The 22,564-nt window shown below is 36.0% G+C and overlaps 2 protein-coding genes across 2 annotated transcripts; one reads left to right on the plus strand and one right to left on the minus strand.

The window, feature by feature from the left end:
- Positions 1–247: 247 nt before the first annotated feature.
- LOC123662332 (electron transfer flavoprotein subunit beta) lies at positions 248–2,637 on the plus strand. The gene is made up of 6 exons (XM_045597186.1): positions 248–435; positions 734–892; positions 1,050–1,208; positions 1,289–1,369; positions 1,876–2,016; positions 2,354–2,637. Exons 1-6 carry the CDS (start codon positions 385–387, stop codon positions 2,522–2,524), a joined length of 762 nt encoding a protein of 253 aa, XP_045453142.1. The 5' UTR covers positions 248–384; the 3' UTR covers positions 2,525–2,637.
- On the minus strand, positions 2,535–20,025 carry LOC123662456 (DDB1- and CUL4-associated factor 10). Its single transcript, XM_045597298.1, has 11 exons — positions 19,607–20,025; positions 17,926–18,039; positions 16,406–16,775; positions 15,328–15,483; positions 15,010–15,069; positions 13,462–13,655; positions 12,201–12,323; positions 11,762–11,941; positions 5,518–5,661; positions 4,174–4,315; positions 2,535–3,710 (listed from the first exon to the last, which is right to left on the minus strand). Exons 1-11 carry the CDS (start codon positions 19,831–19,833, stop codon positions 3,435–3,437), a joined length of 1,986 nt encoding a protein of 661 aa, XP_045453254.1. The 5' UTR covers positions 19,834–20,025; the 3' UTR covers positions 2,535–3,434.
- Positions 20,026–22,564: the final 2,539 nt, after the last annotated feature.

Genomic DNA, 22,564 nt, shown 5'->3' on the forward strand with positions numbered 1-22,564 from the left:
ATATCCCTAATTATATTATAAATGTGAATGTAAGTTTGTTGGTTACCCTTTCATGCGAAAACTATCGTCATCTTCAATCAAACTTAATCGATCGTCATAAAACTTTGTACACATATTCTTGGAGGTGTTAGAAGTAGCATAGAATACTTTTTATAAAATAAATAAATAATGCGAGTGAAGTCACGGTGAAAAGCTAGCTGTTTATATTTTATAAGTAATTTTTTCATAAAATTAGGCAAAAACATTTTATAGGCCGACAACATTGCTACTTGTTGGCTGGACTTCGTACCTACTGTTGTATTGGAATCTTTGATCGGATTTTTTTTTGTTTGTAATAATTTAATTTAATTTAGTTCTAAGGTTTTATATTTATAAACAATAAAAATGGCTCGAGTTCTAGTAGGAGTTAAGAGAGTTATTGATTATGCAGTTAAGGTAAGTTGAAAGGAGGTGCAAAGGTTATAATTATTATTTATAACATTAAATTAATAATAAAAATTTCTCATAGATTATGTCTAAGAACATCACGACTAGTTAGTCGTACACTGTATGTCAGTTAAATAGAAACAATTTTATGATAAATTTTTAAACAAAATTTTGTGACCTATACACAAACTTCATATTTTCATACTAACACTGACTACTACTCTTAAACCCTTTTTAAGCCACTTTTGTTAAAAACTAATTAATGATATACATAAAACAGCTGTCTCATTCTTAAATTGTATTTTAGATCCGAGTGAAACCGGACAAATCTGGAGTAGTAACAGATGGAGTCAAGCACTCCATGAACCCGTTTGATGAGATTGCAGTGGAGGAGGCTGTCAGGATGAAGGAAAAGAAATTAGCTAGTGAGGTTATTGCAGTGTCTTGTGGCCCAGCACAATCTCAGGTAAAAAGGACTATAATAATGTTAATAAATGAGAAACTGTTTCAAAATTAAATTATGAGTGATAAACAAAATCACTACCTAATTAAAAAAATATATTTGTTGTCTGCAGTAAAAGACAAACTTATTAATAGTAGAAAAAGGTATTTATTTCTTTTAGGAAACTCTAAGAACCGCACTCGCCATGGGAGCTGATAGAGCAATTCACGTAGAAGTCGCAGGACCTGAGTATGAAACCATGCAGCCTCTGCATGTAGCTAAAATATTAGCCAAACTCTCACAAGATGAAAAGGCTGATTTAGTGATTGTTGGGAAACAAGTAAGTATAACTCATATTTAGTTAACGAACCAATATAATAATATTATATGTAATGATTATTATTGTTTTGTTACTTTTAGGCCATTGACGATGACTCCAATCAAACCGCTCAAATGACTGCAGCCCTCCTAGACTGGCCTCAAGGAACTTTTGCCTCAAAGGTATTATATTAAAAATATATTTTTTACCAAATTAAAACAAAATTTGCATACCAGTATTACTACAGTACTATAATTGAAATAACTGTACAACAGTAAATTTTTAAGTCAATATTCCAATTATCTATTTTGTTTGATTTGTTTTTAGATAACCTCATGATAACATTTTTCTTTAAACTTAAAATTAAATAAGACAACTCATGTTTCTATACGCAGAGATAATAATTTATCCATTATTTTTTGATGCTTATAATAATATTACATGATCATGAAGTTACTATATTATAGTAACTACTATATTATAATAACTACTATATTATAGTAACTTCTTAGATGTTGTAACTGAATAATTTACTTTTAAATAAACTACTGTATACAATAAAAATTATCAAAATAACAAAACAAAAAGTAATGACTCATTTCTTATTTGTAAATTATCTTTTAAATGAATTGTTTTTATTAAAATACATTTCTACTAACACTAATCTGTATCAACTCGGTTACTCCAGGTAGAAAAGATTGATTCTGGACTGAAGGTAGTCCGTGAAATTGATGGAGGTTTAGAGACAATCAAAACTAAACTACCGGCTGTACTCAGTGCAGACCTTAGACTGAATGAACCAAGATACGCAACACTACCTAACATCATGGTGAGTGATGTTAACTTACCTATATGTACCTAATGTATACTATTATTATATAGAAGAAAACATTTTTTTTTTTTTGTCTTTGTAATGATAAACTCAAACTACTGCCTTTAAAAAGTCTTTCAGTATTAGAATGCTATGATGTCACTGAGTGACATGAGCTATATAATGGGAGAAAAGAGAACAGCCAAAAGCCCCGAATATATGCGCCTTTCTATTAATCTTGTATATTTTAAACTTACCTGTTTATTTCATTTACGTAACTATGTTTGTTATTATTAAATTACATTTTTAATTTTTTCTAATGTTCTAACAATGAGTTTTTTTTCTTTATAAACAGAAAGCAAAGAAGAAGCCAATGAAGAAAGTTACAGCCAAGGATCTAGGAGTTGACTTGGCTGCTAGAATAAAAGTTGTCAGCGTAGAAGATCCTCCCGTCAGGCAGTCTGGCTCCATAGTCCCTGACGTAGACACACTCGTCGCTAAGCTCAAGGAAGGAGGACACATTTAAAACAACACCATACTACCATCTTGTTTTATTCTCTGTATAGTAATGTAAAATCATTTTGTACATGGTTTTTGAATGTAGATCTATATACTTGTTAAATATATTTTGTCAAGTTACGGAGATATTTTTCTTAGTCTTATTAAATTCATTATTGTTTATTTTTTAGTCTATTTTTAAAAATTTAAAGTCTAATAAGTTAAATTTATTTCCATTAAGATATCAATCATTTTTATTACATTTGAACAATATAATACAAAATTTTGATATTCAATAACCAAGATCTGTTTTTTTACCTTGATCATATTTAGAACTATATTATTAGATAATAATAATCAACTCACCTAATAATCAACTAATAACTCACTTTTGGAAATTTTCACTCATATTAGTGTAACAAATTACGAAAAACTACAGCAAAATATACGAAAAGCCAGCTTTCAGTAAAATGAAACCTTAATATGTTCACATCATAAGTTATATTCAGTATCCACTCAGTTACTCAGTTACATTTACCTGCTCAATCTCAACACTACGTTATATTTAATGAACACAAAAGTTAAAATATACAGTCTGAGGGGTGAGCAAACCCGTGTATTATTAGGCAACAATTGCCGTATATTATTTTGCAATCATACCCATCAACGAGATGGAGCTAGTTTCCTCTCCACACAATAGCAGTGTGTATGTTAGCAATGTCAGCAAGTGTCGCTTAGTGTATACACTAGTCTATAATAGGGTCTAGACAAAATTTTATGATTGGCAACTCCCGTTTGTGTCCGTTTGTTTACATAATTATATGAAAATCGTTTTTGACTTCTGTACATTTCGACCAAAATTTTGAGTTACTCGATCGGTAAATCTCGTCTAGCCACCCGGTCCCCGAGAGGCCGCCGTTAAGTATCGAGCTATGCACCTAGTAGCAGGACTCGCCGCTGTAGGGCTCGTACCAGACGATCTTGCCCTCGAGGCAGCCGGTGACGAGCAGGTGGTGTCGCGGGCTGAACCGCGAGCTGACCACCAGGTCCTGGTGGATGCCCAGGCTCTGGCCCAGCTCCAGCAGCTGCGCGGGCGCGGCCAGCTGGCCCGCCACGTGCGGCAGCTCCGCGCACGCCGCGTTCAGCGCCAGCAGCCGCATGCCGCGCCCGAACGGCGAGCACACCAGCCGCCCGTCCGCCGAGAAGCACAGCTCCTGCGAGGGACGATCTTTACATATTTACATTCTTATCGACCCCTATTAATGCTTTACAATATTTTGAAGAAAAAAAGTGCTACTTTTTAAAATGCTGGATCGATTTTAGAAACCACCACAAGAAATCGGTCCATCCGCTCGAGAGCTATGATGCCGCAAACAGATGATGTCGTCAATTTTATAACACCCTTCTTTTTTACGTTCGAGTTTTCGTATCGTTTGTACTGCTCAAAAAGGTTTTATAAAGGCTCTTTGTACTCGATAGTGACGAAAACGTGATTTATCTGTATTTTATAATATATTTATCCCTATTTCCCTTGAACACGCCATGACTTGACAACAACTACTGATTTGCTTCTTCTTGAAATTCGTGAGTGAGACGACAGTTCTTGCGTGGTTCAGTTAAAACAAGACAACGTCTGTCGGGTCGGCTAGTTGTATATAGATTCCGATATAATGTCACGCAAGTGCGGCGTACCTTGATGAAGCCCTTGCCCTCGTTGGTCTCCTCGACGTAGTAGAGCAGGCGGTCGCGGTTCTGGCGAATGCAGTGCAGCGGGTCGTCGTCGCAGGCCGGCGTCTGCCCCGACGTCGACGGCAGCGTGCTGCGACAGAGATATTCCTTAATTGGTTTGTCTTCCCAGGTAAAATAGTTTGGAGATAAAAGACTTTCAAACCGGGACGACCCGGTTAACGGAAAAGGGTTGAGAATTTTTAAAATACTGTAGTGCCTACTTGGAATACTCAGCTACTGCTACTGACTTCCAAGCTAATGCTGTTTATAAATTTGTCTGTGATAGCTCCGCTGATATTAATATATAGTTTATATATTATTTTCAAAAGAGTAACTGCGGAGTTTCTTTTCGATTCTTCTCTGCAGAATCTACATTCCGAATCGGTGGTAGCTCCACTTTAAGAAAATAATAATCACTATAAAATTTTAATTTTAAAATGACGATCCGAAAGCGCTTAAAAGCCTATTTGAATAAAGTTATTTTTGATTTCATTCGATTAACAGCAAGTGAGATCACATTAAGCAGGGCAAGGAGAACAAGATCCAAACTCGTTCCCGATGCGCCGCGGAAGGCGCGATTCGGCGACGCTGGGCCTACCTGGCCAATCCGCCGTAACGCCGTATCAGCGGGCGATAGATCGGGGGTGTATCGTCCTTATTGCACGGTCCTGAGAAGGGAGGCGACCTTTGTGTTCGAGGGAGCCTCTCAGGAGTTACTAATAGCGACGAGTCCTTAAAGCAACCGCTAGCGGGATCGCAGAAGTGCAATCGCGTCCCCGTGATTTCACTCAGGCGTGTCGAAGGAACACCCCAGAGGTTTTTGTCCGTGTGAATCAAACATACCCTCCAGTTCCTCCGGGCTGGGGGCATCCGTTAGGGATTTCTTCTGGTTAAAAAAAAGAAAAGGAAGACGCCGCGTTAGCGCAACGGTCACAGCCATGAATTGTACCTGTTGCGCTGGCGGTTGTAGGTTCGATCCCCGCACATGACAAACATTGTATTGGCCATACAGGTCTGGGTGTTTGTGCAGTCCTTGTGGGTCTCCCTACCGTGCCTCGGAGAGCACCTTAAGCCGTCGGTCCCGGTTGTTATCATGTACACCTGATAGCGATCGTTACTCATAGTAAGGAATAAATATATCCACCAACCCGCATTAGAGCAGCGTGGTGGATTAAGCTCTGATCCTTCTCCTACATGGGGAAAGAGGCCTATACCGAGTAGTGGGATATTACATTCTGAAGCAGGAAAAAAAGGGCAGGTAGTGCGTCTCATACAGGTGACCGTGGCGCTCACCTGTCGGCGGGCGCGGCGCTGAGGCGCGGCAGCAGGCGCGCGGGCGCGGCCCGCAGCGAGCGCGCCCGCAGCGCCGCGGGCGGGGCGATGCCCGTGTTGATGCCCATGATGCGCTGCATGTTGAAGTTGCGGCCCACCTGCCCTCTGCGCACGTACCGGTGGGTTATATGTGTGGGCGAGCCACTTGTTATACAGTACAATATCTAATATATAAAATTCTCGTGTCCCGGTGTTTGTAGTTAAACTCCTACGAAACGGCTTGACCGATTCTCATGTAATTTTGTGTGCATATCAAGGGAAGGTCTGAGAATCGAACAATATCTATTTTTCATACCCCTAAGTTATAATGTGGGTTAAGAGGGTTAATAAAATATTATGAAATTTTGTGTGCATATCGGGTAGGTCTGAGAATCGGCTGAAATTTTTTTTCATTCCCCTAAGTTTTAAGGTGGGGGGGGGGGTTGGAGAAGGTTAATAAAATATATGACAAAACAACGATTGGAACAATAATTGGTAGACCACTGTAATATGTAACACGTGGTTCAATAAGTCCCGAGACTAAGTACTAAAAAAAGGTCTTTTTTATAAAATTAATTTTTATTCATCAACATAGTCTCCTCCAAGAGCGATACAGTCCCTCCAACGCTTTTCTAACTTTTCTATCCCATGTGTGTAGAACGATTTGTCTTTGGCTTCAAAATAAGCCTCCGTTGCTGCGATAACTTCACTATTTGAGTCAAATTTCTTACCCTGAAGCATTTTTTCGAGGTCTGCAAACAGCCAGTAATCGCTGGGGGCCAAGTCTGGCGAATAAGGGGGATGAGGAAGCAATTCGAAGCCCAATTCGTTAATTTTGGCTATCGTTCTCACGGACTTGTGACAAGGCGCGTTGTCCTGGTGAAACACCACTTTCTTTTTGTTCATGTGAGGCCGTTTATCCGCAATTTCGTACTTCAATCGCTCCAATAAGCACATGTAATAGTCACTATTTATATTTTGCCCTTTTTCAAGGTAGTCGATGAAAAGTATTCCATGCGCATCCCAAAATATAGACGCCATAACCTTACCGGCCGATTTCTGAGTCTTTGGACGCTTCGGGCGGCTTTCACCAGCCGCTCTCCACTCCGCTGCCTGCCGATTGGATTCCGGAGTGAAATGGTATATCCAGGTTTCATCCATTGTTACATACCGACGTAAAAAATCCTTTTTATTATGATTCATCAGCGCCAAACATCGCTCTGAATCATTGATACGTTGTTCCTTTTGATTAGTTGTAAGCAAACGCGGCACCCACTTAGAAAAAAGCTTTTTCATGGCCAAATTTTTATGTAAAATAGTGAAAACACTACCAGCTGAAATCTTCACTACCTCGGCTATCTCTCGCACTTTTACCTTCCGATCTTCCAATACGATTTTGAGGACTTGGTTAATATTTTGTTGAGTCACTGCTTCATTTGGACGACCTGAGCGTTCCCCATCATTGGTGTCCATGCGACCGCGTTTGAAGTCGGCATACCACCGACAAATGGTTGCTTAAGAGGGAGCTGATCCTGCATTGCATAACATTTTATAAGCCATTGCTGTGCTTCAACGGTATTTTTCCCATTAAAAAACAATGTTTTATCAACACGCGAAACTCGTTTTTTTCCATTGTATCGAAATTACAACCGTAGCGTCACTTAAATGTTTCAAAATCAATAATTTTATTGTTCCATTTTTAAAAATTTGACACATATTCTTGTATTGATAGCCAGTACTTTTTAAAAATCAAAAGAGTTTTTAATATATGCGCCATTTTCAGGTTAGTCTCGGGACTTATTGAACGATCTAGTACATTAAGGGGATCCCAGACAAATTCGGCCGTTTTCATGTGCTACAAAGTATACGTTAAAGTTACGTTAAAAATATCAAATAAATATATGTTGTAACTCGGATTCAGTTTATTAATGTGACTGTAAGATAATTGTATAAAACTCTCTAAATAAAGAGAAATAATTGTTTATCTGGACCTCCTTTCGCGTACAAAAATCGTATAGGCTTTCTAATTTTACTACTTACAATAGTGAATATTTTTTTTATTAATTAAGAATCCTGTACTTAATATTTCTACAGAAGGGTTTTTTATTAAGTGCAGTATTTTATTAGAAAATCGTAAAAATATAATTTCTGGTTATTTGCCAGGCGATAGGCGGCCCGCGGCAGACGGCCAGAGGCCTTTGTACGGGGAACTTGTGTCGCTCGCCATCGCACGCTGCTCTTGCTTACGCGCATATTTATTTACTTTTTTAAATCCAAGATAGGCATGAAAATGTAACAGACAGACAGACTTACTGTTGAATTTTGCAATTGTATTTACTTCAAATAAAAAAATAATTTAAATTATTAATTTTGAGCTGTGTAAATGTAAAGCTGCTTAGTTTGTAGTCTAAGATCCGAAACTAAAGTCGATCTTCACCGAGCCGATAATAGAATAAAACATAAATTTAGTATATCTATACAAATAAAATTGGAGTGTCTGTTTGTAATATTAAAATAACCGCTTTTTACTAAATGCATATGGATGTATACACGATACATACACAAAAATAGCATTTTGACAATTTTTGTCTGTCTGTATGTCTGTGTGTTCCGGCTAATCTCTGAAACGGCTAGACCGATTCTGACGGGACTTTCACTGGCAGATAGCTGATATAGTAAGGAGTTACTTAGGCTACTTTTATTTTAGAAATTTATTTATTTTATAACTGCGAACTGAACAACAAGCAACAATTAGTAATTAATATAATTTTATAGCCTAAATGATCGACACGATGAGGAGAAAATTAAATAATAATTATGGATGATCACAACTTGTACGCAAGCTCTTGGTCTAGGAAACGGATCGATCGCATGTCCTAGTAGTACAAGCTAGAGCCGGTAGATGGCCGAGTTTAATAACCTTTACGTAACACTGATCAGGTGAAGTGCGGGTGGGTGGGGTGGGCAAAGTCTAAATGCTCAAGGTCATTGAGAAGGGGGAGCTTCTTAAGAAGTCCCCACGAACGAAAATTTGCCCTATCTTTACTCATACATCAATAACATAATTGTGTTTGCTCGCAAACGAAAAAAAAACCGACTTCAATTACATCGACAAGTAATACAACGTAGATGAAAAAATAGTCAAGTAAATACGCGTTATCAAAGATGACTCAAAAAGTTGTAATCAGATCGCGACGAAATTTAAATGTAACCACGTGATAAACATCAGCTTTCGATTAAATTAAAAATCATCAAAATCGGTACACCTAGTAAAAAGTTATGCGGTATAATAAAACGTAGGTCGAAGAAAAAATAGTAAAGTAAAAACGAATTATTAGATATAACTCGAAAAGTAGTTGTTAGATCTCAAATAAATATAAATGGGACCAAATGATACGCACCACCTTTCGATTACAAAAAAAAATATCGAAATCGGTCCATCCAGTCAAAAGTTCTGAAGTAACATGCATTAAAAAAAATACAATCGAATTGAGAACCTCCTCCTTTTTTGGAAAGTTAAGCCTTTTGGTTTAAACCGTCTTCTCTAGATGATCTTTCTAGTAACGGGCAAGAATTAACATATTTAAAGTACATACTGTAGTTATTATGTTAAAAATCACAAAGAAATCAGGCAATTCTCAAAGTTTTTACACTTCTAAAAATTTTAAATCAATTTCTTAATTAGTTTTTCTAAAAATAAACTAAACATTATGTGTATAAAGATGCATTTTCTTTCTTTTTTTTTCGAATTGGGTATGCAGAAATCGAGATGAACATAGCAAGGACCGCACACTGTAACAATGAACGTGATAGATTTCGTCATGGAGACCAAGAAACATATAATCAGCGTATCAATTTCTTAATTAGTTTTTCTAAAAATAAACTAAACATTATGTGTATAAAGATGCATTTTCTTTTTTTTTTTTTCGAATTGGGTATGCAGAAATCGAGGTGAACATAGCAAGGGCCGCACACTGTAACAATGAACGTGATAGATTTCGTCATGGAGACCAAGAAACATATAATCAGCGTATCAATTTCTTAATTAGTTTTTCTAAAAATAAACTAAACATTATGTGTATAAAGATGCATTTTCTTTTTTTTTTTTTCGAATTGGGTATGCAGAAATCGAGGTGAACATAGCAAGGGCCGCACACTGTAACAATGAACGTGATAAATTTCGTCATGGAGACCAAGAAACATAATCAGCGAAGCAATTAAGGAATATATGCCTTAGGAATCTATCCACCAACCTTAGCTACCCTAAATACTATGTCACTCAGAGCAGTTCCAACTGGAACTGCACAATCGATTCGTGGACGAGATGACATACTACATTGAAGACACCCAAGCGTACACACCGTCTGGGTCGCAGGTATTTTCCACAGACAAAGTTAATTTCAGTGTGAGAAGAATGGGACTACACCAGTCCCAACTTTCTTTTGAAACCTTGGATATCATGAGACAGAAGATCATTTCCAAGAAGGTACGCAAACTTATACGCGGAGATCTCCGCTGCTCAAATACAAGAAATATGTACAGCATAAAACTTTTATGAGAATTTTATGAGAAGACCAAAGCGAGGCAAAATCATTTGCTCTAGCCCTCAGATTTGGGTAAAGGTTGATAAATTTTATAGATGGACAAGTCTGAGACTCCGTAGATCAAAGATCCACGTGCATTTCTTTGAAGTTGTCCTTATTTCAGTATTTAAGGCTGGTTTTCGAACTGCCCTGCTGAAAATTCCAAATAAAAACGATGATTTGTATGGGAAGTTATTGTAAACTATTGTGTTTGAAACAGGGATTCCAAAATGTTCATACACTTTGTATGTTTTTCATTTCATCAAGGTGGCTACAGCACTGTTAGGCAGACTTTACAAAAGACTGATAGGTTTAATCAGTCGTGACATTTATCTATACATATAATAAAATGGTAGGAAAGTCAAACTGTACATTGAATATTTTATTAAAAGAATACTTGGGGTGTGATCTACAATCGACACCGAAGCCAAAAAATATGGTTTTTAGAATTTTTGTCTGTATGTCCGGGATAAACTCAAAAAGTACTGCATGAATTTACTTCAAATTTGGCACGAATATTATTAAGTCGGGTCAACATATAGGCAGTGAACCTTTATTTCTTTAACGCATTCTGTAACAACGCGCAATCTAACGACGCATATTTGAATGTTGTTGTTATTATGTTAATAACCACACTATTAACTAGATTCTCACTATAAATAAAAACATTCTGTAGTATATTTAGTATCAGCATTGCAACCGTGCGAAGCCGGGGCGGGTCGCTAGTAACAAGTAAAGCGCAGATTCTGTCGAGACCTTTGATAATATGAATTATTTTCAGCGATGGCATATCGACTAGCGATATATAGAGATGTACGAGTATATGCGACGCGGTGACGATGACCGTCCAAATCCAAGAGACGTTTAACCTTCGTTGAGGGGTAAAAGTAAAAATTTTAGTTTTTCTTTTTAGACAAATAACCTTTATTTTATTAACATAACTTCAATACAACCAGACCTACTTCTTGTGTTTCGAGTTTTACCTTTACTATCCGTGAATACATTTAAAAAAAACTCTCCTATAAATAGTAAATTAGTGAATTTTTATAGACAAACACTGCATAGCTTATCGTATCACGATTGTATACTGCTAGTTTGAATCAAAAAGCTGGCCTAGTTATTGAAATATTCCTAATATCCCCACGACACCCCTACACAATGATAGAGATTAATTCGAAGACACTATGCATAACGGCAGAGGCAGAGGCTTTAAAGTTCCTACTAGTTACTACTAGTGAGAACGTAGAAATACTACAGCACTTCTTCAATTTATCTTTTTTCTCGCCTTTTCCCTTTCGTTAGGCACTTACGTGCCGTTTCAAACGCGATTTTGAGTGTTTTTTTTTTTCAATTGAAAGAGTAGTGGCGCTTACCGCTCCCGTCTTCGTTTGCCGCTCGAGACCTATGCCCAAACCGGTCCTCCACAATACGCCACTGCCTAACCTAATTTAGTAGTAACCTACAATAGCGATAGTTATTCTTATCTAATCAAATATTTTACTTGATTATCGCCACTTAAAAGTACATAAAAGAGGTGAGAGCGCTTTTATGATGAGTCGATGAAATCTGTTTATGTGAGCGAGAACAGAATAAAAGAGATTTTAGATTTAATAAGATTTTAAAGTATGTGTATTTTATGTTACCTGCTGTACATCTCTTGGAGCATTCGATGTTGTTTGATAGTAATAGACGCCTCCCACACGTCATTCTGAATACTCGACAGACCCTGGACAAAAATACATATCTCTTTACTATAATTTATAACAGATACACCAATAAAGTAATATTTGTACTGTACCTTACTGTCTACCCTCAAACTGAAACTATTGAAAAAATCAACAATTAAAAAAATACTACTTCATTATTTATTATATTAGTTTTTGATTATTTATTGATTTTGTTATTTAATTTAAATTCTGTGGCGTTTTTTTATTAAAAATAATTAGAAAGTTCTCGATTCAAATTTATAATTAAATGCTATCTACATATGATAAGGTCTTTAAGTCCGCCAAGAGATATCATATCGCCTATCAAATGTTATTGCCCCCAAAATGATATCCAAGTATTGTATAAGAGCCCTACGCCCGGACCCTCGTGTCGCTCACACAAACAGTCCCATGACTCACCGGCTCCTGTCGCGCCGCGCTGGGCCCCGCCCCGGGCTCCGCCTCCTCGTCGCGCTCCCGCCGGGGGCTCTCGGACGGTCTGACGCGACATATCGACTTTATTTAAAGTCATGACAAAATCAATTTCAGGGTATTTTTATCTTTACTGACTACGCACAAAACTCGAAAATGGCTGGATTATTTGGCCATTATTTTTTTGAGTTTTTCTAATAAGTACTTTGAAGAAAGTTATCCCCTTCCCTTTAGCCCTTTAGTTTAGCCCTTTGTACCTAATGAATATATTGTTAATACTTTTCTTTCTTTGCTATGTATCATTTCTGTTTTTGATGTACAATAAAGTGTATTATTATTATTATTATTTGAAGAAATTTATTACGGAATGATAAGTTCAGAAAATTGCGGAGTAATTCGGAAAATGTCAGAAAACGTACGATTATGCAAAGCTCTACGTCAGACAATCCACAAGTCGCCTCTGTCGGGTCAGCTAGGCTAAAATACGAGCTAATCAATGATCGTGCCGAAGAAGAGCTAACGTTCGTGACGCGAGGGGTTAGAGCTACAGTCGTCGATCATTTCGCGCTTCTGCCTGTAATATCCCACGGCTGGGCATAGGCCTCTTTCCCCATATAGAGAAGGATCAAAGCTTAATCCACCACGCTGCTCCAATGCGGGTTGGCGGATATATTCCTTACTATGAGTAACGATCGCTATCAGGTGTACATCATAACAACCGGGACCGACGCTTAACGTGCTCTCCGAGGCACGATGGGAAGATCCACAAGGACTGCACAAACACTCAGACCACGGTAAACATCCGTATGGTCAATACAAATGTTCGTCATGTGCGGGGATCGAACCCGCACCCGCCAGCGCAAAAGCCACAAACCAGTGCTGTGACCGTTGCGCCAACGCACCGTCAACGATCATTTAAACTGCATATGTTTTATAGTTCACGAGACAGGGCAAACGGTGTTTCGCGGAAGTGCAACTGCGTCCCTGTGACGCCCAGGCGTGTCCAAGGAACACCCCAGAGGTTTTAATCCGTGCGACTCGGACATACCCTCCAGCTCCCCCGGGCTGTAGGCATCCGTTAGGGATTTCCTCTGGGTAAAAAAAAAGGCAAAGGGTGTCGGGTCAGCGAGGAGTACAATAGGCGCGAGGTGGAGGGTGGAGGGACGGGGAGTGAGGCTACAGCGTAAAGCTATCGGTATGCTCACGGTCGCGAGGCGGCTGCGGCGGCGGGGGCGGGCGGCGTGGCGGGGGCAGGCGGCGCGGCGGGCTGGCGGTAGGGGCGCGCGCGCGGGCGGGCGCGGCGGCGCGGCGCGGCGCGGCGGGGCGGCGAGCGCGCGCGCGTGCCCTTGTCGCGCGCGCGCGCCCCGCCGCCCGCCTGGATGTCGTGCACGCACGACCACTGCACACACCAGCACATTACACACGGTGTCGCCTCTGACACGCAAAGTTTACTCCTTAGGAACGATTGCCGATACGATATACGTACGGTTATTACATATAAAAATATATTATTATTATTATCTATACTAATATTATAAAGAGGTAAAGTTTATAACTTTGTTTGTATGTAGGGGGGAAACTTCGCAAATACTGATCCGATCATGAAAATTCTTTCACTAACAGAAAGCTACACTATTCAGGAGTGACCAATTGACACACACCACCTTTCGATTAAAAAAGAAATTGTCGAAATCGGTCCACACGGTCAAAAGTTCTGATGTAACATACATAAAAAAAATACAGTCGAATTGAGAACCTCCTCCTTTTTTGGAAGTCAGTTAAAAAATATTGGTTGTCTGTAAAGTTGATTTACGATGATAGTTTAACGTAACGTCATAACAAAACATCTTCTCGGACACATAGGCCAATCGAGTGGAAGAGAGATAGATGCGGCGCAAGCGTACTAAGCGCAATGAGCGTAATGGGACAAAGTGCGTATCGGGGCAACAAGTAATCCTTTTTCGTGCATGCAGCCGACGTTCATAGATTAATTAGACGTCATCTCAATAATTATCTATATCAGTCGACTGTTACCTATAACAGTCATAAAGCAGTACCCCAGCAACAGACAACCGTTTGTGTATGTTAAATATATTTATTACTTATTATTCACATGAAGATAAAATAACCGATAGCCTAGCATTTAACATATTCAATAGATATAAAGTCTCAAGATGTATTTTAATTGAATATGATTTTAATATTTGTCAAATTGTACTAAAACTATTTTTTAATTATTGTGTCAGCATCAGGGGACTGTATTTATTACTTTCCTAATATAAAATTTTGAAGCTCTCAATATGGGTTTTCGCTTTTTCAATATACATATTTCGATAAAATCATTAATATCAAATTGGTTGCTGGTAGTACCTAATTAGTATATATGTATTTTTTTTTTCGAAATGAATTACTGTTGGCCCTACTGGCCCTTATACAACGTCACCGGTGAGAAGGGCCGGGTACTATAGACACCGGCCGCCAAGGAAGATGTGGGCCCTTTGGAGGGCACTGGTTGGACGTTCGTCGGAATGGAGGAGGCGCTATGCGAAGCGCTGTGGCGAGGTATATATGTATATGCTTTTAATTTGTTATATCAGTTAGATTAATGAAATATAAAATATTTTATAAATAGCGATAGCGATTTTTTGATTATTTAAGTGTGTACTATCACACTAGGTAATTAATATATAGTAGTAGTAGTGCAGTAGGACATGGCAATATACAAAAAAAAATGCTATTATGAAAGTAATTACCTCCGACCTATCATCGTGACTTATATTTCTACTTAAAGCGCTCCATCCTTGTGGGTGAATCTGAAATAAATACAATAGATTTAAGAACAGCATAATATAATAAATCAACATGTAATGTCATAATAAATTCCAAGCAAATAATCCATTCCAGTACACAAACTTCATTTTAATTCAATAACATTATTGTTTTTATATTTGTAATTATATCAAGTTTTTAATTTAAAATTAATGTATTTGTTATTTTATGTATTACGCTCAAGGCAACAAAAAAAAAACGTACATTTTTATACTTTTTTTTAAAACATCGTTAGTATTTACCTGAAGCGCGCTAACGACCTCCGCATCATTGCCATCAGGAAAATCAGACACAAACTCGACCCTGTTCTCAGTGCGTTTCAGATCAAATAAATGGTCGTACATGGCCGCGATCGGTATCAACTGCTGGCTCATTTGCATCAGTCTGTATAGATTTGGCTGGAAATCCATAATAGTATGGAATAATAGTATCAAAATTGAGGTCATATATATCTATCTATATTAATAACACTAATCAAGGCCTCATACTCAACGGCCTCCACTAGGATTTACTCCTGTGTCAAACACACACAATACACAAGCACGAACGCCCAGAACATGGCAAACAATTCTATGGCTTATACAAATCTTTGCCATTAGCGGGGGTTCGAAACCGCGACCGTCAGCGCAACAGCCACTGCTGTGACCGCTGCACAAACGCGTCGTCATTTAATCTAAACTTCGTACCTACATTCAGAAAGCAACCGATCAATCGTAATATTGATAGTTAAGAAATATTATCTGGTAAATTAACTTAAAAATTAATACACTTCACGGGTTCAGAAGCACACACAACACAAACAAACACGGAACCACAGAACGCGCCAAAGATCCGTATGGCCTTGACAAACATTTGTTTCTACAATCGTAAACTATGCATTTGATCATGTCATGATCTTCAGCAAAGTGTTGTGCATGAGCCCAAAAAAATTTTGAGTTGGTACGACCAAAATATAAATAATAATAAAAAAGCGTAGAAACGCGCGCAGGGTACAGCAATATAAAACTGCTGCTTCTCAAATTTATTGACATCAATGTACTGTCTCATTTCTATTTCATTTTATTGAGGAACAAAAAGTTATGTACAATGTAAAAAAACACAAATATTTGACAATAATTATAAAGCTATAATTCCCTATATTAATTCGTTATTAATAGAATAAAAGAAAAAATCGTGTTTTAAAATGCGTTAAAATATATCCTGGTATGACACAAGATCAATACCTAAAGAATCAAATTAGTTTTATTGCGTTGCTAGAGAATACAATTAAAAGTAAGTTACATTTTAAAACCAATCGATAATATGCATTATAAAACTCACTTTGAATCCATGTAAGTGTTGAGCCAGCGTTGACAAATTCAAATCGTGAATGATGACCAGTAGTCCGCCAGTGGTGCACATGACCATCTGTTTAGCGTCCGGCGACAGCCGACACCTCATCAGTCCGGACGCGTGAAATACTCTTTGGTATACTAGATTCGACTCTGTGTAAGAATTTATGTCCCACGTATATATACTGCCGTCTAGTCCAGACGTGACTAGTAATTTGTCTTTCACTGAAAATTCTATATTTTTCACCCAGTTCGAATGTCCTAAGAGAGATCGGATTTTTTTCTTTAAATATCTAACATCCCATAAAGCTATTGTCGTGTCGTCGGAGCATGTCGCAAACATTCTACTGTCTAGGAATCTGTAGAAATAAATTTAAAAATATAATAATTGCAAAGTAAAAAAGGTGAAATTTTATTACAAAGTTTAAATGGTAATTAATTTTACACATAATAACTTATTACATAAACTAATAAAATTAGTTAATTACGTTTGATTTTTTTATCTCATCTTTTAAACATGCTAACTTTAATAAAAAGGAAAATCAAATAAATGTTCATAGCCTTGTTAAATAAATCAACAATTCCTTATCCGTATTAGATTATGATAAGTAAACAAATCATTAATATTGTTGTTACATTTTAATAAAATATTTAAATTTTATATAATAACATACTTCATTTACATTTTGTAAGTTTATCTAATTATTAATAAAGAACTATCATATACCAATTCATTATTTTGTGTTAAGCCCTTACAATGAGGAGATCGTAGTCAACAAAACCACAATCAACACTCCCACTCATGCCCAAGAGTGCATACATGCTGATATGTGGCTAGCACAGGTGTAACAGTAGCTATTTTTTTATGTAATAATATTTAATTATTGGCTTTTCCATTAAAAAAAAAAAAAATAAATACTTTGTCTAAAATAAAGTAAAAATATAGTCAGTTTCTCTGACTAAATATAGTTAGCAGATTAATATTAAAATTTAGTTTGTTATATAATTTTAAATGTTAATATCATTAATGTTAATTAAATAAAACATAGGTCTTCTTTCCATTGGTTAATAATCTAATTGAAATGGCTAATTTAAAACACATTTTTTTAGTCTTTAAAATATTATCCGTTTACTTCATACATGTTGAATTTACTATATTACAATATAATTTTAATTGTTAAGAGTAACAAGTAACTTTTTGGATAGTGTATCAAAATGAAACCTTCAGTAGATTTTAAGTTATATCTCCAGAATCTTGTATGTGAAAATCGCATCTAATCTTGTCCAGCCTATTTTCCATGATGTGGGATCAAACATACAGAAAGATAGATAGACAAAAGTTCTAGATTGAATTACTTTGGACACTTAATTCTATGGGATCGAATATCGATTTAATGGACCTATCGTTTTTGTAAAGACCCAAACAACGTTGTTCTTTTAAATATGTATATAATGTCACATACATAGATCAGTTATAATTTTAATATTGGTATAGATAAACTAACTTACTTTACGCAATTTACACAGTCTGAATGTGCTCCATTAACTGAGTGGATTCTCTGATGTGTTAACGGATCAAAAATCTGTATAGATTTCTTCTCACATGCTGCAACTAGAAGGGATCTGTGGAAACAAATTGTAATTTATGACATTGTAATGTAATATATGACAGATTTTCACAAATTAAGGGAGACTTTAATTTTAGTTCCCATTGTTTTCTTACAAATGATATCAGAACTAAATGTACGACATATACTACTATACAACATTACCACAGTATAAAATAATAATCAATTTATATTATTCTAAATTAGCAATTTTTGTGCTCAGTAAAAAGTACATAGTAGCGCATTAAGCCAATTCTATTGTACCTTTTTATTAAAATAATAAATTAACTTTTAGCCAACAATAAAATTTGTAAATGAGAACCCTAAATAAACTATACCATAAGCTATATTAGATTATAGATTGCTTATTGATAAATTTACTCATTAACTAATTCTTTGTATTATTTGACGTGATAATGCATGTTGTAATAACCTGTAATTAAAAGAACATTAAAAGCCTATTGTATGCTTATGTGTAAGAAACTATTATTAATGTATCTTTTGTTGGTTATCCTTTAATAAATTAATTAATTATTTAATATAAATCAGAGTTTACTTAATGTGAAATTAAAATGGAATAGAATAAAAATTCAAAATTTTAACTATATTATTCATATTTACAATTTACAACATAAGAAGTATATCTTTACAGATACTTGCAGTATAACTTATGTCTGCATGGAATGGTGCCAAGAGTGCTGGTAGCATTTCCCCATTGAATTATTTATTTATTGACAGAAAAAACTTGATACAATTTATGTGATAAACAGTGCAGCAAAAACAATTAGAAGTTGTTGTGCCGATTATCTGGAGTGGAAGCAATAAGATGAGGAATTAAACATTTTCACAGTTTTTTAGCACTGCTAGTCCATCCACCATTCACTACTATTCATAAGAATCTCTGAGACACCATGGGAAAACCCACACCTAGACCAGACGAGAAACAAATATTTGTACTAATATGAATATCCATCCCAAACGGGAATTAAATTCACAACCGCTGGTATTTGAGGTGCCTACACACATACACCACAGCAATTGTCATTATCATATAAACCTATATTTGAGAAACTCCTTTTTAATGGCTGATATATTTATTGTACCTTGACACATATGTTAATGGTATATTAATGTAGAAAATAAAATTAATATTTATCAATAAAGTTGAATAAGAATTATTTAGACACATTTACATATAGATCAACATATGTTTTACCTACAATAATATATCTAATAGCATTATATTAACACAACATGTGAAGTCCGAGACCTTTATAAATAATATAGAGTAGTAAATGTTCATGCGACAACCGACAACAAAAATAATTTTATTTTCAAATAAATGTTTAGTCATTAAAATAAACAAATGAAAGCTAGTCGTGTCCAGTTGTGTTTCATTTTATAAGTTGCTATAATTTAATAGTAAAATTTTTTATAAAAGTAAAAATAGAATTATGTAAATCCAGCTATCTATGCATGATATTTTTTCATATAACTATAAATATAAAAATTATAAAATTCGGTATATGTTAAAACTACGCGGTAGTAAAACCTAAACCAAGGCTAACAGACATTTTACTTACCCGTCCGGGGAAAATTCAAGGTTGAATACGCCACCGGTGGGAAGAGCATTTGCTTGCTCACAATCCCATGAAGCAATAGGCTTCATGCCACAGTATAAGCTGCGAGCCATCGCATCGCTAGCTCCTATCGGGTTGGCGAACCCACTCTCCCGTCGAAAAAGCCGATAAGGGCTGTATGCTGAATATTTCGCCATGAAAGTACTATCTCGTATGGTTTTCGTACCCATTGTGATGATAAACAGTAAAACACTTTAAACTTTGATTAAATATTTAAGTACATAACATATCAAACAAAACTATTATATGGCTCATACGTCTCTTAAAATTTAGCTAAGCAATGTTTTTCCGCAATAATGAAAAAATAATAATCAATGCAGGTAGCACAAAATGTAGAACGTAAACCACAGACATTGCCACAGACCAATGAACGCAGTTGTTTGTCAATGTTGAAATGACAGCTGTCGTGTATCACAAACACAAAACGGCACTGTGGAGGGGCACAGGGCCAACCCAAGAAAAAAATAAAAAATAAATCTATCTGCAACGGTCTAAGATTTATTTAAGAAAAAAAAAAAAATAAGTACGAAATTCGATACCTTTGTTCCAACTTTTGGGCACTACGGCTGCAAATTCAATAATAAAGAATTGATTTTCTCTGTAAATAACCGTGAATAATCGGCCTTGCTCACGCGCATTACAAAATATTTCTAACCACAACTGTTTCTTTTTTTCAAATACTTAAAAATGAAAAATTGTGTCTTCGAATTTTTTATGATAAAATTTGAGCACCTGTAGTATAATAAAAACGTAGGGGGACCTAGGTGGCCCATAGCTTAAAAAACATGCCTACTTCATGAAGTTTTTTAAATGGTATTTTACTCAATTTTTTTATTGTCAAATTACCGAGTTATTGCTACTTGTGTTTCTCTAGCCCTATTTTTCTTTTAACCAAAACAAATAATAAAATAAGAATTTTATTTCGAAAATCGGTAAACAACAATTTCAAATATATAGTTTTATAATAAACGTTCAAATTGTTTGCCATCTACTCTAATATAGGCTCTGAATCAGCGGGTTGACGGGCGATCGTGTATGATATATATACGGTCGAATTGAGTAACCTCCTCCTTTTTTTGAAGTCGGTTAAAAATGCATTGGTACCGGTCACCTGCTGACCGTAAATTACTAACTACATTAGAATTAAGTAATATACATGTATTAATGAATGTATCCAGTGAAATGTGTTTTAGTTTAAGTAATAAGATTATTTTTATTCTAAGAATCCCTTTAGTATTCTCTAAGGAATATAGTTTGTACCATAATATACCATTACCTACGCCGCATGCTAACTCATTTATTTTTGTTGTACCTAATAGTAAATACATCGCATTGATTAAGGACAAATCAGAATATTGTGACTTGAATTCACTCACTGAATGCAAAACGATAACTCCCGCGAGTTCAACTGTGACGTGATTACTGCGTATTCGACAAGTGCCAACCCTAGTTGTGAAAGTGAACTTTTATCTAACGTAATAAATACTTTACCAACTCAATGCAAAATAGACTTTATTTACGGACAATTAGATCTATGGAAACCGCTTAGTAATAGTAAATGGATTTATGTGCAGTCGCAAAGTAACAAAATGTTTTTCGAATGTAACACAAAAACTCAGAATTAAATATACTTGTTACAGGAATTGTAAAGTTTCCCATGAACTGTTACGCATATTGTAAAAGTACCAAATTAATACCTAAATCTGTTAGCATTAAGATTAATGCCACTACTATTGACCCTGATTTTAATATAATTCAAGATTCATGTTGTACATTTGATAAGTTCAAGAATGTAATAAGTAATGGCCCTCATTATTATTATTATTATTATTATTATATTAAATTACAAAATGTAGACCTTGACACATTTACTCCAGAAACAAAATTTAAATTAAAATCATTAGCAGAAGAAACAAAAGGAATAATAAATCAACAACTAATAGTAAAATACGGGGACCACTACTCAATAATATTAATTATTATTATTTGTGTCATTTTATGTATTCAATGTCTCGATTATTCTTATACATTAAATCGCGTAACCGTCTTACCCACCAAATCCCTATTGCTTCTCAACTAGCCCATGCAGATCCGCCTTCATCAAATCCACCTACTCCAAGTCCGATCCCAACTAATGAGGTAAACCAGGCTCCGGAGATCATTCCACCAGCCAGTACCAGAAGGCATATATAGTTTTATCCTTCCTAAACTTCGACGATCAACCCCGAAGTTTAGTCTACCCCGGGGAGGTGTTATAACCCTGACATGTTAGCCTTATCCCTTACCTGTCCTGCCATCTCAGCACCTTTTCTCTAGAACCCTCACACGCCTGCTCCTCCCAGTCAGTCCTATTCCTACCTCCGACTCCGACGGTCGCGTTTAAAATTCATTTCAAATTCGTTTTATTTAAAGTATTTCCAGTTTTGTGAATATTCCTTTTTTAAAAAGAGCCTTAACCAAAGTCTTATAACAGTTCCATGGCTTAATTGGCTAGAGCACCGACACGGTCAGTCGGAGATGCAGGTTCGATCCCCGCTGGAACGGTCGATTTTTGATATGATATTCAAAAATTTTTAGTAACCATACAACTCGGTATTCGATACTCACCAAATACAATAAATCGATTCAAATTTATATGAGTTTTTCATCGATTTGATTATGTAACAATTACAAAGTGCATTTGATTAAAATTTTGATCAGAAATTTAACTTAAACTTTAACATTGTAGGTATAGATTTTATATAACGCATAATGGTACAAAAGGCTAATTTATCTTTATTTTATATTGTTTTCTAATGCTTAAACGAATTTAAATCATTATAATGAAACATTTTTTTCGGATTTTATCGCGGCTTATTAGCCAATTCAAAATTTTATTTATGGCTTTGAGCGCCAAGCTCT

Source organism: Melitaea cinxia, chromosome 18, assembly GCF_905220565.1.
Source record: "Melitaea cinxia chromosome 18, ilMelCinx1.1, whole genome shotgun sequence".
In the NCBI taxonomy this organism is placed as follows: Eukaryota; Metazoa; Arthropoda; class Insecta; order Lepidoptera; family Nymphalidae; genus Melitaea; species Melitaea cinxia.

Bases quoted from the DNA above. Each gene is read 5' to 3' on its own strand.
- LOC123662332 (XM_045597186.1), top strand. From the start codon at position 385: ATGGCTCGAGTTCTAGTAGGAGTTAAGAGAGTTATTGATTATGCAGTT. The intron at 893-1,049 runs GTAAAAAGGACT...TATTTCTTTTAG, and splicing joins GTGGCCCAGCACAATCTCAG to GAAACTCTAAGAACCGCACT. The intron at 1,370-1,875 runs GTATTATATTAA...CGGTTACTCCAG, and splicing joins AAGGAACTTTTGCCTCAAAG to GTAGAAAAGATTGATTCTGG.
- LOC123662456 (XM_045597298.1), bottom strand. From the start codon at position 19,833: ATGGGTACGAAAACCATACGAGATAGTACTTTCATGGCGAAATATTCA. The intron at 18,040-19,606 runs GTAAGTAAAATG...TTGTTTCCACAG, and splicing joins CTTGAATTTTCCCCGGACGG to ATCCCTTCTAGTTGCAGCAT. The intron at 11,942-12,200 runs GTAGGGCTCTTA...TTTTTTCAATAG, and splicing joins AGCGACACGAGGGTCCGGGC to TTTCAGTTTGAGGGTAGACA.